We start from the raw sequence: 12,880 nt of genomic DNA, 5'->3' as shown, positions 1-12,880 counted from the left end.
CCTGGTCCAGAGGTCCTCTTTAAGAGTGTGAATATATGATGGAAACCCCAGAAGACAAAATATCTGAACTGTCCCTGGCCTGGCTGAGTTGGAGCTGAGCACAGGCAGCTCTACACAGAAGCCGCCCTGGCCAGCTGGGGGTGGATACTGGCCAACTTGTTTATTAACAATTAGAAATGCCAAAAAGTAGCCACTAGCAGCTTACACTTCACTTTGGCAAACCCACCAACACCAAGGCAGGTGTGGCCTGGAGCAGGATGCAGGACCCACCCTGTCTGCCAGAACCAGTTCACTCCAACCCTGCCTGCCAGGACCAGCCCCCACCCTCAACCCTGACGTGTTCACAGCAGGATGCACTCTGTGAACTCAGCTGGTGGGAGCTGCTCTGCACAGGGTGCCCGGCGAAAAGGCCCAGCAGAAGCCCTCAGGAGACTCTCAACCCAGCTTTTCCTCCAGCCCTCACAGACAACCATGGGACACATGCCAGGAGCTTAGCTTCAGCCATACACATTCCCCCACCCACACCTGTCAGCCTGACATCACGCCACACCTCTCCCAGGACAGTGCCCCCTGCAGGTTCCTGTGAGAACACACACAGTCCTGTTTTAGGTTCTAAGAAAGGCCTTGACCCACCAAGGTGGCACCCTGCTCCACTGCTCTTGTGCCCCCAGCTGTCCCAGGGACCCACAGCGATAGCCTAGGCAGTGGTCAGCACTGTCTGGCACAGCTTGTCCACTGGTGCACGTGTCCTTGCCAGGCCTAGAGCTGGCCCCCAGATAGCAGGCTCCCCCACTTGGCCCTGCAGTCTCGCACTTGACACAGGGCCTGGCATTCTAGGGCCACAGTGGACCCACGCCAGGCCTCCCTAACCAGGCCCCTGAGTGTGGTGACACCTCTGGGATGGCTCTCGCAGCATCTGTCCCAGTCTCAAGAGATGACAAAGTTTAAGTCACAACCATCCCACCCTGCACTGGGGGTGCTGCCTACCAAACTAGCTGGGCAGGGGAATGAAACCTCAGTGACACATCACAGCACGGGACGGGATGGGGAAGCCATGTGTGGGACCCATATCACCTTGGCAACAGCAAGGGCAGGCAAAGGGCAGGGTCCCCATCATTAGCAGCAGTGGCACCTCGGGCCTCACCCCCACCCTGGGGCCTCTAGGACAAGCTCTGCCCAGCAGGGTGACACTCTCACCACAGCCTGCGGTGTGCTGAGACCAGCTGCAGAGAGCACTCAGGGACCACCCACAGTCTGGCCTGACACCAGGTCCAGTTGGGAAGCTCAGGTTTGTTCTGGAAGGAAGTAGGCCCAGCCACGGCCTGGCAGACACTCCCTGTGGACATCAGCACCAAGGCCAAAGCAGAAAAGACTAGGAAGGGTAAGAGTCCCAGCCCCACAGGGGCTACTTGCCACGTGAGCACACACGGCCCCACTCTCAGCCTCTTCCCCACCTATGGGCCAGGCTCACTGTAGAAATACTGACGCATACACAACCCTTTGACCATGTGCCCAGCTCCATCTTGGGTCCTGCCAAGGAGTGTGATGCTGACTTGGCCATGCTGCCCTGTGGCCACCCCATCTCGACTTCATGGGAGGACTGTTTACCACCCAGACAGGCAGGTTTTGGCCACCACAGGTGGCACCTGAATCCTGGCAAGTACATCTCGTTGTGCATGCCCCTGGGCAGACTCAATGGGCGACTCAGCCCCTGCCACCCAGGCATCTTCGAGCCTGCATATAGCTGTCAAGGTTGCTGCGACCACCCACTCACAGAGCACTGAGGGGTCACCTGGCAGGAGCCACAGTAAATGAGCCTAGGGACCCATCTCCGTCCATAGGGGGAGCACCAAGTGGCTAGCCCACCAAGCCAGGCCCGGGGAGGCTTCACCACACTGCTAATACCATGCAGCCTGGGAGGCAAATGGGAACCTGCACCTGGCCTCTTCCACTCTGTGGACACTGTGGACCCCACTGAGGCTGAACAGGAGTAATGGATAGTGTCCCTGGCCCTAACTACCAGGGCCCCACCAGGTGAGGCCACGTAGCCAACCAGCCTCAGCACCCCGTACCCTGTCCTGAGCCAGTGCTGTCCTCAGGTCAGAGACAGGCCAGGGAAAGCCCAGGATGCTGTACCATCAACGCTCACCCTGGTGAAACCGGGAATTCCCTAAATCAAGGACCAGCCCTTCAGGGACAGCCCTGGGACAGGACCTGCAGCCCCACACCATGTGTTCTGTGAATATGACTGTGACACCAATGTAGCTCACCCAGTAGCAGTGGGGGTCTGGACACACACTGGTGGCCGTGCCCTATTTGGGATATTCCCTAGGCCCCCAGGAACATGGAGAGAAGCAGGCTCCCAGTCAAACAGAGCCAGTCACACTGAAGACTTCGAGCATCTGTGCTTCCTTCCCCAAAACCCAGGCACTGAGGGGGCAGGGCAGGCAGGGGCACCTCATGAGCACCTGGCCCACCCACCTGCATCGCCTCGAGCCATCCTACCTCACTGCATCCAGTCTCTTGTTCTGCCGGATGAGCTCGATGAACTCCTGAATCCGTAGACTGAACTCCAGGCAGCTCTGAGGGCAAAGACGGAGCGGCGCTTAGCGCACAGCGTCACCCTGCAGACCCCACGGACAGAGCATGAGCCCCTCAGAGGGCATCTGAAGGCAGGTGGACACCTAAACTGCCCCTCCAGCTGCAGCAGACATCTTCTAGAGTAGTGGTTCTCAACCTTCCTAATGCCGCAACCCTTTAATACAGTTCCTCATGTTGTGGTGACCCCCTAACTGTCACCACAACATGAGGAACTGTATTAAACGGTTGCGGCATTAGGAAGGTTGAGAACCACTTTTCTAGAGGGACAAACTTGGTGTTGTGCATCTGGCAGCTTGGCCCCTCCCCATGCAGCTGCAGTGGGGTGTGACGGTCCCACTCTCAACCCCAGGGTCATTGACTAAAGACAAGCCCAGGGGGCTCAGGCCTTAGGGCTGCGGGTAGAGGTGAGCAGTGGGTCCAGCCACTAGGCATCCATAGGACCCAGTAAAGGTACCCCGAAAATGAGCACAGGCAAGGCACTGGTCCTCAAGGACAAAGGGGCTCCAAGTCCTACCCATCACCACCGCAATCCTGAAGGTGCTCGTGCAGCCCCCAGGCTGCCTCCCCCTAACATGCTCCTTTATCCCAGCTGGATAGTCTGACCCCCAGCATCAAATGAGTGCCACCCATGCCAAGGGCTGTGCTGGAGATGTTTTGGGGAGGAGATGGCACCCAAGGTGCAAGATGTGAGGTGACCTCATGCAGAGCCTGAGGCACAGCCTCAGGTGGGATCGCCCAGCAAAGACCGACCAGCAGTGCTGCATCCGGGGAAGATGCTCCAGGACAAGAGCCAGTGCTTGGGCCCAGGTGGGGTGCGGGGGGCACATGGGGTGCAGACTTCTGACTCACTGCAAGGCCCAGGGCCCCAAGAGAGGGCAGCTCCTCAAAAGGGTTTGGGTTGGGGCTGCCAGGAGGGGAATACTGTGCCCAAGGAGGGGAGGTTGGGGACAGGGGTGAGGCTCTGAGAGATGCAAACTCTATAATCTTAGCAGTACATGTACCAACTCAATCTGGGCTGAAACTGGCTGAGTAAGCTGCAAAGTTAATTTCTGTTGTTCTTATGTGGTTTCGTAACAGGACACAGACAATGACCTGAACAAGTCAAGTCTCAGAAGGATAAATGAGAACCAAGTCTACAGCCTTCAGATCACAGGATAGCCTCAATGGAAATTCTGCATGGCAAGAAAAAAACCAACCCCAAGGGCCTAAAACCTAACTTTTAAGCTAGTCCATAACAAGTCCTTCACCCCATGTTCCCCACCTGCAGCCCTGCCCCTGCCACACAGGCACCTATAGCAGACTCTGAATGGGGGTCAGGGTGAACCATGCCACCCAGGCCCCAGGAGCCAGCCAGAGAACTACTTACCTTCCAGGGTGGAGCTCAGACTCGGCCATGCAATAGATGCTCAGAACAGGGACGGATGGGACCAGGGAAGTGTCCTTACCCCCCACGGCCTATGTCCTCAACTAGGGCAGAGTCTGTCACCAACTTGAGTAAGCACCAGTTTTGGTACAGACCAGTGAGGAGGACAAAGCTATCCTGAGGGCTCCCTCCGAGCCCCAGCCCTGCTGATAAGCAGACAGACTATGGTCAGCTGTCTACTTCCCGGGCCGGGGCCACGCCTTTCCAGCGCCCTGCCTGCCTCCTGGGGGGAGCCAAATGACTACTGCTTCTACAGCCATTGGGTGCCACTCAGCTGCCAACAATCAGCAAGGAGCTGCCATGTGGACATCCCAGAAGGGCAGTCCTCCAAGTTAGCACAGCCACTACTTCACAAATAGGCTCTTCATACCTCTACAGCACGTGACAACTCTCTGCTCTTGTATGTTAATGCTCACGTAGCTGGTGTGCCAGTGTGCTCAGGAGACACAGTGAGCATCAGGCTCAGACTCTCTCTAAAAGTGCCACAATTCTGCGTGGACCACAGGTGCATGCACAGACTGGAAGCATGGGCCCCATCCTACATCCTGTAGGCCCTGAGGACATGGGGTGGCTCAACAGATTTCTTTTTTTTGAGACAGAGCCTCAAGCTGTTGCCCTAGGTAGAGGCCGTGGCATCACAGCTCACAGCAACCTCCAACTCCTGGGCTCAAGTGAGTCTCCTGCTTCCGTCTCCGGAGTAGCTGGGACTACAGGCGCCTGCCACAATGCCTGGCTATTTTTTGGTTGCAGCTGTCATTGTTATTAGGAGGGCCCAGGCTGGATTCGAACCCGCCAGCTCAGGTGTATGTGGCTGGCACCAAGCCGACTCAACAGATATTAACTTAGCATCCCATTATCTTAAAATTTACTTTCCAACTAGGTGAAACGTGGTTCAAAAGCTGCTTCTTCCAACCAGATGCTTGTGACTGCCCCCCAGGGCCCAGCAGCACACACAGTGTGAGGTTCCGCCCTGGCTCATGAGTACACACAGACAGCACAGACACTGCATCTTGCTGTGTTCAGCTGACATTTCCTAACAGGCATGTTTCTGTGTCATGGTACACAGTCTTAAGGTACACTCGGGGGTGGCTACTTTGCTCCACTCTATCTTGACATCCTCACGGGTGTGCACTCAGCACGGCTGTCCCTGACCTGGTCAGCCCCACAGAGGTTTCAGACCACATGGTGTGGCCCAGGCTAGCCTTAGGACTTCAGCAGTAGTGCCGTCTGGTAAGTCATTAGGCTTGGAGGGACAGCCAATCACAACAGAGAGGTCCTACTTGCTCTCACCATGAAGGTTGTCCCTCTGAGAGGGAGTGTGGCTGGCATCGTTCGGGCTGGTGCGGTGGGTCACATCCACTCCCGCCTCTCTCATACTCTTGTGGGGAGCAGAGGTCACTGCATTCTCAACCCATCCCGGAGAAGCAGAATCAGTCCCTCTTAGCTGGTGACTATGTGACACCAACAAGCTCAACCAGGGCAAGGGGAAGCAGTGCTCAGTTCAGAAAACAAGGAGTTTGCTGGCAGAGGTGGAGGCTGGTTAGTGTAAGCTAAGACATTTCTGTGAGCTCTAGGGAACAGCTTTTGGTGAGCAGATTCAAGGTCTATTGTTTACATTCACAGTGGTCTTAGAAAGGCACATCTTCAGTGAGAGTACCACCGCCTTGCATGGATGAGGACTTCCCAACCAGCTTTCTGCATCTCTCAGTGCTGGTGGGGGGGTCTGGACTGCCTTCTAGCTTGAGGCCCAACAGCCCAAACTCGCTGCCCATGCTCCCCATCCACCCTGGTCAGAGGTCAGCCTTAGTCCCAGTGCAGGAGGAGGTGTGCCTCTCAGGTAGCACTGCCCCCACCTACCTTCATCTTCCGGAGCCGGGACTTGTTGTCATGGCACCAGGCCAGACAGGTGGCTGTCTCACGCCTCTCCAGGGACTCCTCCACTTCCTTGGCTGTCAGGAACATCTCTATATTCACCAGGTCCTTAGAAGAAGAAGGTGGCTCCAGTTAGAGCAGGGCCCAGGCTTACCTCCAGCCCTTACCTGGGAGCCCTGGGACAGAGAACACCAAACTTCCACCCTGGGAACAGAATGGCCACGAGGACTGGGAGGCTCAGATTCAGTTGCCTGGCCAGAGGACCCAGGTTGTACCTTTGCTGGGCATGGGGGGACCCGAACCAGCAGTGGACACATACAGACTGGCCATACCGCCCCCTCTCCAGCAGCCTCCTGTTCTGAAATAAACGGTAGGTGAATAACACATAACAGAAAGCACATAATGGCCAATACTTAAGCAACTAAAACCAAGGATTTCTAAGAAAACAAGAGAAAATGGAGCAACCCACAGACTTGGATCAAGACTCCCTCAGTGGCTGAGCCCAAGCTGGGTGCCCACGGTCCCGCTATGGTGGCAAGACCCCTGTGCTGCCTTCTCTGACACCCATGGACCCTTGGAGGTGTGAGTCACAGTCAAGATGAGAAGCTGGGTGGAGGGGCAACTCATCCAACACAAACAGAAACAGAAACCACCCCAGAAAAAGCAGGCTCTGTCTCATGTGATGTGAACACCAAGGCGGTGCAGCTGGGCACCCTCTGGCTATCAAGGCCCACAGCCCCACGGGGCCAGCCTGATGCTCTTTTCACAGCACCTTTTCCATGCTGGCAACACTTCCTGTTCTGAGATCTCACCCCACACCAGAGCCTGCGAACATCCTCTTAGGGTAGCCAGATTTCCAGTTTTGGTGCAGAGTGTGACCTAGGGCCCTAGCCCTGCCAGCTAGTTCTACCTGCATTACAGCAGCAGTTCCCTGGGTCCCGTGTCCTCAGCTCAGCCTTCCCAGGCTGCCTCAGGGAAGGGGACCACTGACCTGACACACACAGGCTCTACTCAGGCCACCTGAACACAGTGGCTCTAGGCCCATTCTTGGGCAGATGTACTCGGGACCCTCTTCTATCTCCTCAAATCTGCCTCTGTGTCTCATCCTGATAAGGCAGAGCCCAACCACTTTTCTTAGTGTGCTGGACCCCTATTCATGCCTGCAGAGCTCCTGCACAACTGCAGAGTGCACTGTGTCTGCAGCGTAGCCCCATATCACTTCACACCTCCCTGCCCAACAGTGCGTGCACTTCCGGGGAACAAGAGGCTTCACTGACCACCATCAGACAGCCCTGGTCACACCCTGCATGCCAAGGGCAAAGCATGGAGTGTCCAGAAGGAGAGGGCAGCGGAAGGCCTGTGAACAGACAGGCCAAAACTTGCCAGACAGCCCAAAGAGGTGCCCATCAGGCAGGGGGAGGCTGGGCTGGGACAGCAGGTGGGTGGGAAAGCCATGAGGCCCAGGGGGCACTGGAGCTGCCACGTGGCAGCCCCACCCTCCTCAGTTCCATCTCAGGAGCCCAGGCTCCCTGGCAGAGTGGGTTTCAGAGAGCTGCCTGAGGCTTTCAGTGGCTTGGCAGAGGCCAGGGAACAAGCACATTTGGTGTGCATGCCAGAGCCCTCAAGGAGACGGGACAGAGGAACATCTGCAGCCAGTTTAGACTGCACAGCGCTGAGGACAGCACCCTGCACACTGGCCAAGGACCACAGGTGCTTAACACTGATGTGCCAGCTGTCTGCCCCGGGGATACCACACCCCACAGGACAGTCTGAGGTAACTCAGCTCTCCCTGGACTCTCCCCCTAGGGAAGTGCCTGTAGGCACACTGTGAGAGGGGCAGGCAGGGAAGGGGATGCCTACCAAGGTGGTTGGGGAGACTGCTATGGGGAGAGGCTTGAGTAACGGTCAGTGCTTCAGGCAAAGTCCTTGAACTGAAGCAGGTTAGCTGGATGGGGTGTGAGGGAGGACATGGAGGCCAAGAGGTAGTATCTTGCTCCCCTTTCTCAGAGGTCAGTCTAAGGGTTAGGAGGGGGTGTCCAGACTGGACGCCAGGCCCAGGGAGCGCAGTGAGTGCAGGTAGGTGGGCCCTGCAGATGCCCATGTGGACGTTAAGGTGGCCTCAGCTTAGGCTGGTCACAGGAGAGCCACACACACTTGGTGGGAATTAAGCTGTGAGAAGAGACAGGATCCTGGGTTAGATGGAAAGGGCCAGAGATAGGCCCAGGGAGGCCATAGTGGGGAGGGCACATGGGCAGGGAGAAGGGAGCACGCAGAAGACACAGAGGAGAGAGGGTGTGCAGGAAGCCAGCTGAGATGAGGTAGAGGCTCGAGGGGGTGCTATGCACACATCTAGGTGTGGGGAGAGGCCACAGGAGGTGGTCAGAGAAGTGGGCTGGGGACACATCACACCTTGAATGGTGCCTTGGGAGGGCACCAACAGAGGGGTCTGGGCAGGGACAAGGTGATGGGTATGCTCATTGGCTGGGGGGGGGCTCCAACTCCTCTAGACTCCGCAGTGCTAGACTGCCCAACAACTGAGGGGCTATTCCCAGAGATCCGGGCCCAGAGTTGCAGCTGGGTGTGAAAAGGCCAGGCCAGTAGAGCAGAGGTCACAAACTCGGCACCACCCAGCATGCTTCTTTCAGGAACTCGCAGCTAGAACATGCTCCTAAGGCACGAGTGTCAATTATACCTACAGCTGTAATGCTGGTCCCACTGACAGGGAGATGGCCAGGCAGGGTGGCTCACACCTGTAATCCCATCACTCTGGGAGGCCGAGGCAGGAGGATTGCTTGAACTCGGAACTGGAGACCAGCCTGAACAAGAGGGAGACCTTGTGTCTACTAAAAATAGAAAAACTAGCAGGGCATAGTGGCGGGCACCTGCAGTTCCAGCTACTCTGGAGGATGAGGCAGGAGGATTTCTTGAGCCCAAGAGTTTGAGATTGCTGTGAGCTGTGACCACGGCACTTTACCCAGAGCGAGAGTGAGATCTTGCCTCAAAAAAAAAAAAAAAAAAAAATAGCCACGTGGAAAATGCTCCCTAACTGAGATAAATCCAAAGCTCCTGCAGCAAGAAAGCAATGTTGGGGTGTGCCTGGTGTCACTGCTGGAAAAGCGTGAGGATCCTTTCTGCATTTTCCTAATCAGAGCACGTTTAAGCAACCAAAGCTAATGAGAAGCACCGCTCGACACGTTCAGATGCTGCCACCTGAGTTCAAAAGCTAAAAGCAGAGTGTCTGCCACCTGACCCACCTCGATGCCGCTCTGCCGCGCCAGCTTGACGGCCGTGTTGTAGTAACCGCAGCGCAGCAGGTGCTCCACCATCATGCGGTCCATGCGCTTCCTCTTCCACATGCTGGCCGCGGCCGGCTGGTCACTACTGTGCTCTTTGAGGTGCTCAATCCTGCGTTTGCACAGCTTGGCACTCTCATCCTCGGCCTGGATGGATTCCACCGCCTGCCCACACACAAAGAGCCCTTCAGATGGGACACCCCTGTATGCCTAGCCCCATGAGAAACCAGGCTGCCCATCTTGAATGCTCACAGAAAGAAAAGGAGAAATACAAGTTGGGGACAAAGTGGGACTGCAGGACAGAGTAATGCACAGCGTTCCATGGACGCCCACCAGCCAAGTGCATGCTCGAACCATAATTACTGACACTGGTGTTTTAAGATCCACCTCTTGTGGGTTTGCATCTTCTTTTCAGTTATGGTATTTCTCGCTTTATGTATTCTGAAGCTAAGTGTCAGTCACATGCAATTTTAAATTTGTTACCTCACTGGTTAAACTGTTTATCATTATAAAGTGACTTTCTAAAATCTTTCATAATACTTTTTTTCTTAAAGTCAATGTCATTCAAAATTAAAACTAAATAGAAATGTTTTATACCTGCACTGTTCAATACTGAGGAAATGAATTCTTTTTTTTGAGGAAATGAATTCTAAATTTACTTAATTTAAACTTCAATAATGCGCATGGTTCTAGGGTTCTGGTTGGTTATTTTCCTTCAGCACATTCCACTGTTTTTGCTTCCGATTCTTGGCAGCTGTTGGGCTATTTGCCACTGCTGTACAGGTGGTCTTTTCCCCCAGCTGCTTTTTTTTTTCTTTTTGACAAGAGTCTTACTTTGTTACCCTCAGTAGAGTGCTGTAGCATCACAGCTCACAGCAACCTCAAACTCTTGGGCTCAAGCAATTCTCTTGCCTCAGCCTCCCAAGTAGCTAGGACTACAGGTGCCCACCACAACACCCAGCTATTTTTAGAGATAAGGTCTCACTCTGGCTCAGGCTGGTGTTGAACCCCGAGCTTAGGCAATACACCCACTCCCAGACTGCTAAGTCCCCTAGCTGCTTTTAAAGTTTTTTGTCTTTGTTTTCTTTAGTTTTACTGAGTGAAAATCCTATGTAGGTTTCTTTCTTTCTTTGAGACAGAGCCTCACTTTGTTGCCCTGGGTAGAGTGCAGTGGTGTCACAACTCACAATAACCTCAAACTCTTGGCCTTGAGCAATCCTTTTACTAGGCCTACAAGAACCTGCCACAGCACCTGGCTAGTTTTCTCTATTTTTAGTAAAAACTGGATCTCACTCTTGCTCAGGCTGGTTTTAAACCCCTGAGCTCAAGCAATCCACCCATCTCAGCCTCACAGAGGGCTAGGATTTACAGATGTGAGCCACCACACTTGGCCTTCTACGTTTATTTTCATTTATTCTGTTTAGGATGCTGAACTGATAACTTTCATCACTTCTGAAAACCTCCTCTTGGTCCTTTTCCCTATACCATCTCTGGCCACCCCCACCCTCTGCTTAAACACAGCAAAAGTTTCTGCTCTAATCTCTCTTACTCTCTTATATACTTTCCTTTTTCAAATCTCTGCACTGCATTCTAGATAATTTCTTCAGATATACCTTCTAGTTCACTATTCTGTTTAGAAGTTAACTGTAAACTGTTTACAGTGAGTTATTTGATTATTATATTTTCATTTCTTGAAGTTTCATTTTATTCTATTTAAACACTAAATCATTTTTTATATTTTCCATTTCCTATATAGATCTTCAAACTTTTTTCTTATTCTGTAAACACAGTAGGGCACGGCACCTGATAGTCCCATTATCTGAAGTCTGTGCAAATATCCATCTGCTGCTTCTGATTTTCTGACTGATTATGGTATCTTATGTACCTGGTTGTCATTGTGCTGGATATTATGCTTGAAAAATTAATCTTATGCTCTTTTATTGAAGGTGTCCTCCCCATAAAATAATTTACATTTGCTCTGCCTGGAGCCCCCAGCTAAGAGCACACGAGAGGAAGGCTACATGGTGCCTGGATCACTCAGGTGTCTGAACTTAGACCATACGGCTTTGTCATCACCAAGTCCACTTCTGGAGTACCCATAACTTGAAGTGTGCACTGTGGGGTCCCTACTTATTCCCAGTAGATCTCCACTTTCCATGGCCCCAGGTCACTGGTCCCCACATGTATGGGACCCAGCTGACACACATCACAACAGCACCTCTACCCCCCATTCTGGACTAATGATTCCTTTCTGCCTCATTTTAAAATATCTTATCCCACTTTTTGGGTTGTTTACAGTGGATAGAGTAATCCCAATAACAAACTCCAAGTGCTATTTGACGTTAAATTCTAAAAATAATAAACCAATCTGCTACACATCCTGGCCTCCCCTCTGGACACTCCTACAGCAAAGACAACGGTCCCTCCAGGGCCAGGAAGCTAGCCTGCTCAGCCTTACATGGCCACAGCATGGCCCAAAGGGGCCCAACAGTTCACCCTGTAATCCCACTGTAACAGTGTGTCTCCCCCTCTGAGGACTTCACAGCCAGTCACACGCCACCTCCCACAGAAGACAGCTCATTTTCAAGATGAACTGGGTGTCTTTCCTGGCCGAGAAAGGAAGGTCTGGAAGCAGAACTAACCTTCCTCTTGAGGACGCTGAGTTTCTCCACCACGCCATCCAGCAGGCTGACCACAGAGTCCACAGCAGGGCAACTGCTCAGGGTCTTCTCCAGCTCAGCCACCACCATGGTGACGTGGCTCGTCTCCCTGTCAATGTTTTTCTGAGCAGCTCTGAAGCGTTTATTCAGGGTCTCATAGGGCACCTAGAGGAGAGACCAGGATGCATGAGCACCTGCAGCCTGCCCTAGGGCACACGGGGCTTCCCCACGGCACTGTCAGGATGCATGAGCACCCTTGGGCACCTGGGCTCCCCCACAGTACTGCCAGATGCAGAGGTTCGATTTCCAGCTCTCTCAAAATACATCTAGTCTGAAACCTGACTAAGACCTACAAACACTGGGGTGCATGGATGGACAGTCCACATCCCTGGAAAAGAAGAGTAATAATCCATTTGGATGCCCTTGATTGCTTCTCTGGGTGGAGGGAAGGTAATCAGGGGGACCTCACCTATACTGCACATTGCAAGGGTACACGTCAAATCTATTAAGAATATAATATAAATGTCTTAACAATTAAGTAACTGAGGTGAAGGCTATGTTAACCAGTTTGATGTAAGCGTTCCAAATTGAATATAAAATCAGCACACAGTACCCCATAAATACATTAATGTACAGTTATGATTTAGTTAAAAAAAAAGAAGAGTAATAAAAAGACACACACTGTCCTACACTACATAGTGTACCTGCAATTCTCTCCAAATAATTTTAGAGTGGTGCATATTAACAAAACAATTCCAAAGTTTCTCTAGAACAGTGGTTCTCAACCTTCCTAATGCCGCAATGTATTTTCACTGTTACAAAGGGGTTGCAACCCACAGGTTGAGAACCACTGCTCTAGAATAATAAATAGTTAAGGCAATGATCAAAAAGGATGTTCTCTCAGACAGTAAGGCACGGGACCTATGGGGACCAGCCCAGTCCGTGCGCGAGGCAACCAGTACAGGGTTGGGGACACATAGCGCACGCCTTTCACACTGATGAGTGTTGAAGTGAAGCTGTTAAGCGCGCAC

At 53.0% G+C, this 12,880-nt stretch overlaps 1 protein-coding gene across 1 annotated transcript in view; it reads right to left on the bottom strand.

Annotated features, from left to right (window-relative positions):
* The window catches only part of MAEA (macrophage erythroblast attacher), a 40,865-nt gene that overhangs the window by 8,127 nt on the left and 19,858 nt on the right, over positions 1 to 12,880 (bottom strand). The window contains exons 2-5 of the mRNA XM_003801116.3: positions 11,832 to 12,014; positions 9,151 to 9,354; positions 5,882 to 6,004; positions 2,506 to 2,582 (exon numbers count right to left, since the gene is read on the bottom strand). Of these exons, the coding sequence (XP_003801164.2) occupies positions 2,506 to 2,582; positions 5,882 to 6,004; positions 9,151 to 9,354; positions 11,832 to 12,014 (587 nt within the window). The remainder of the gene's footprint in view (positions 1 to 2,505; positions 2,583 to 5,881; positions 6,005 to 9,150; positions 9,355 to 11,831; positions 12,015 to 12,880) is intronic.

This window comes from Otolemur garnettii, unplaced genomic scaffold (assembly GCF_000181295.1).
Source record: "Otolemur garnettii isolate 467f Iridium unplaced genomic scaffold, OtoGar3 scaffold00198, whole genome shotgun sequence".
Classification (NCBI taxonomy): domain Eukaryota; kingdom Metazoa; phylum Chordata; class Mammalia; order Primates; family Galagidae; genus Otolemur; species Otolemur garnettii.
The sequence above is the reverse complement of the archived record's forward strand: the minus strand, read 5'-3'. Positions and strand labels throughout refer to the sequence as shown.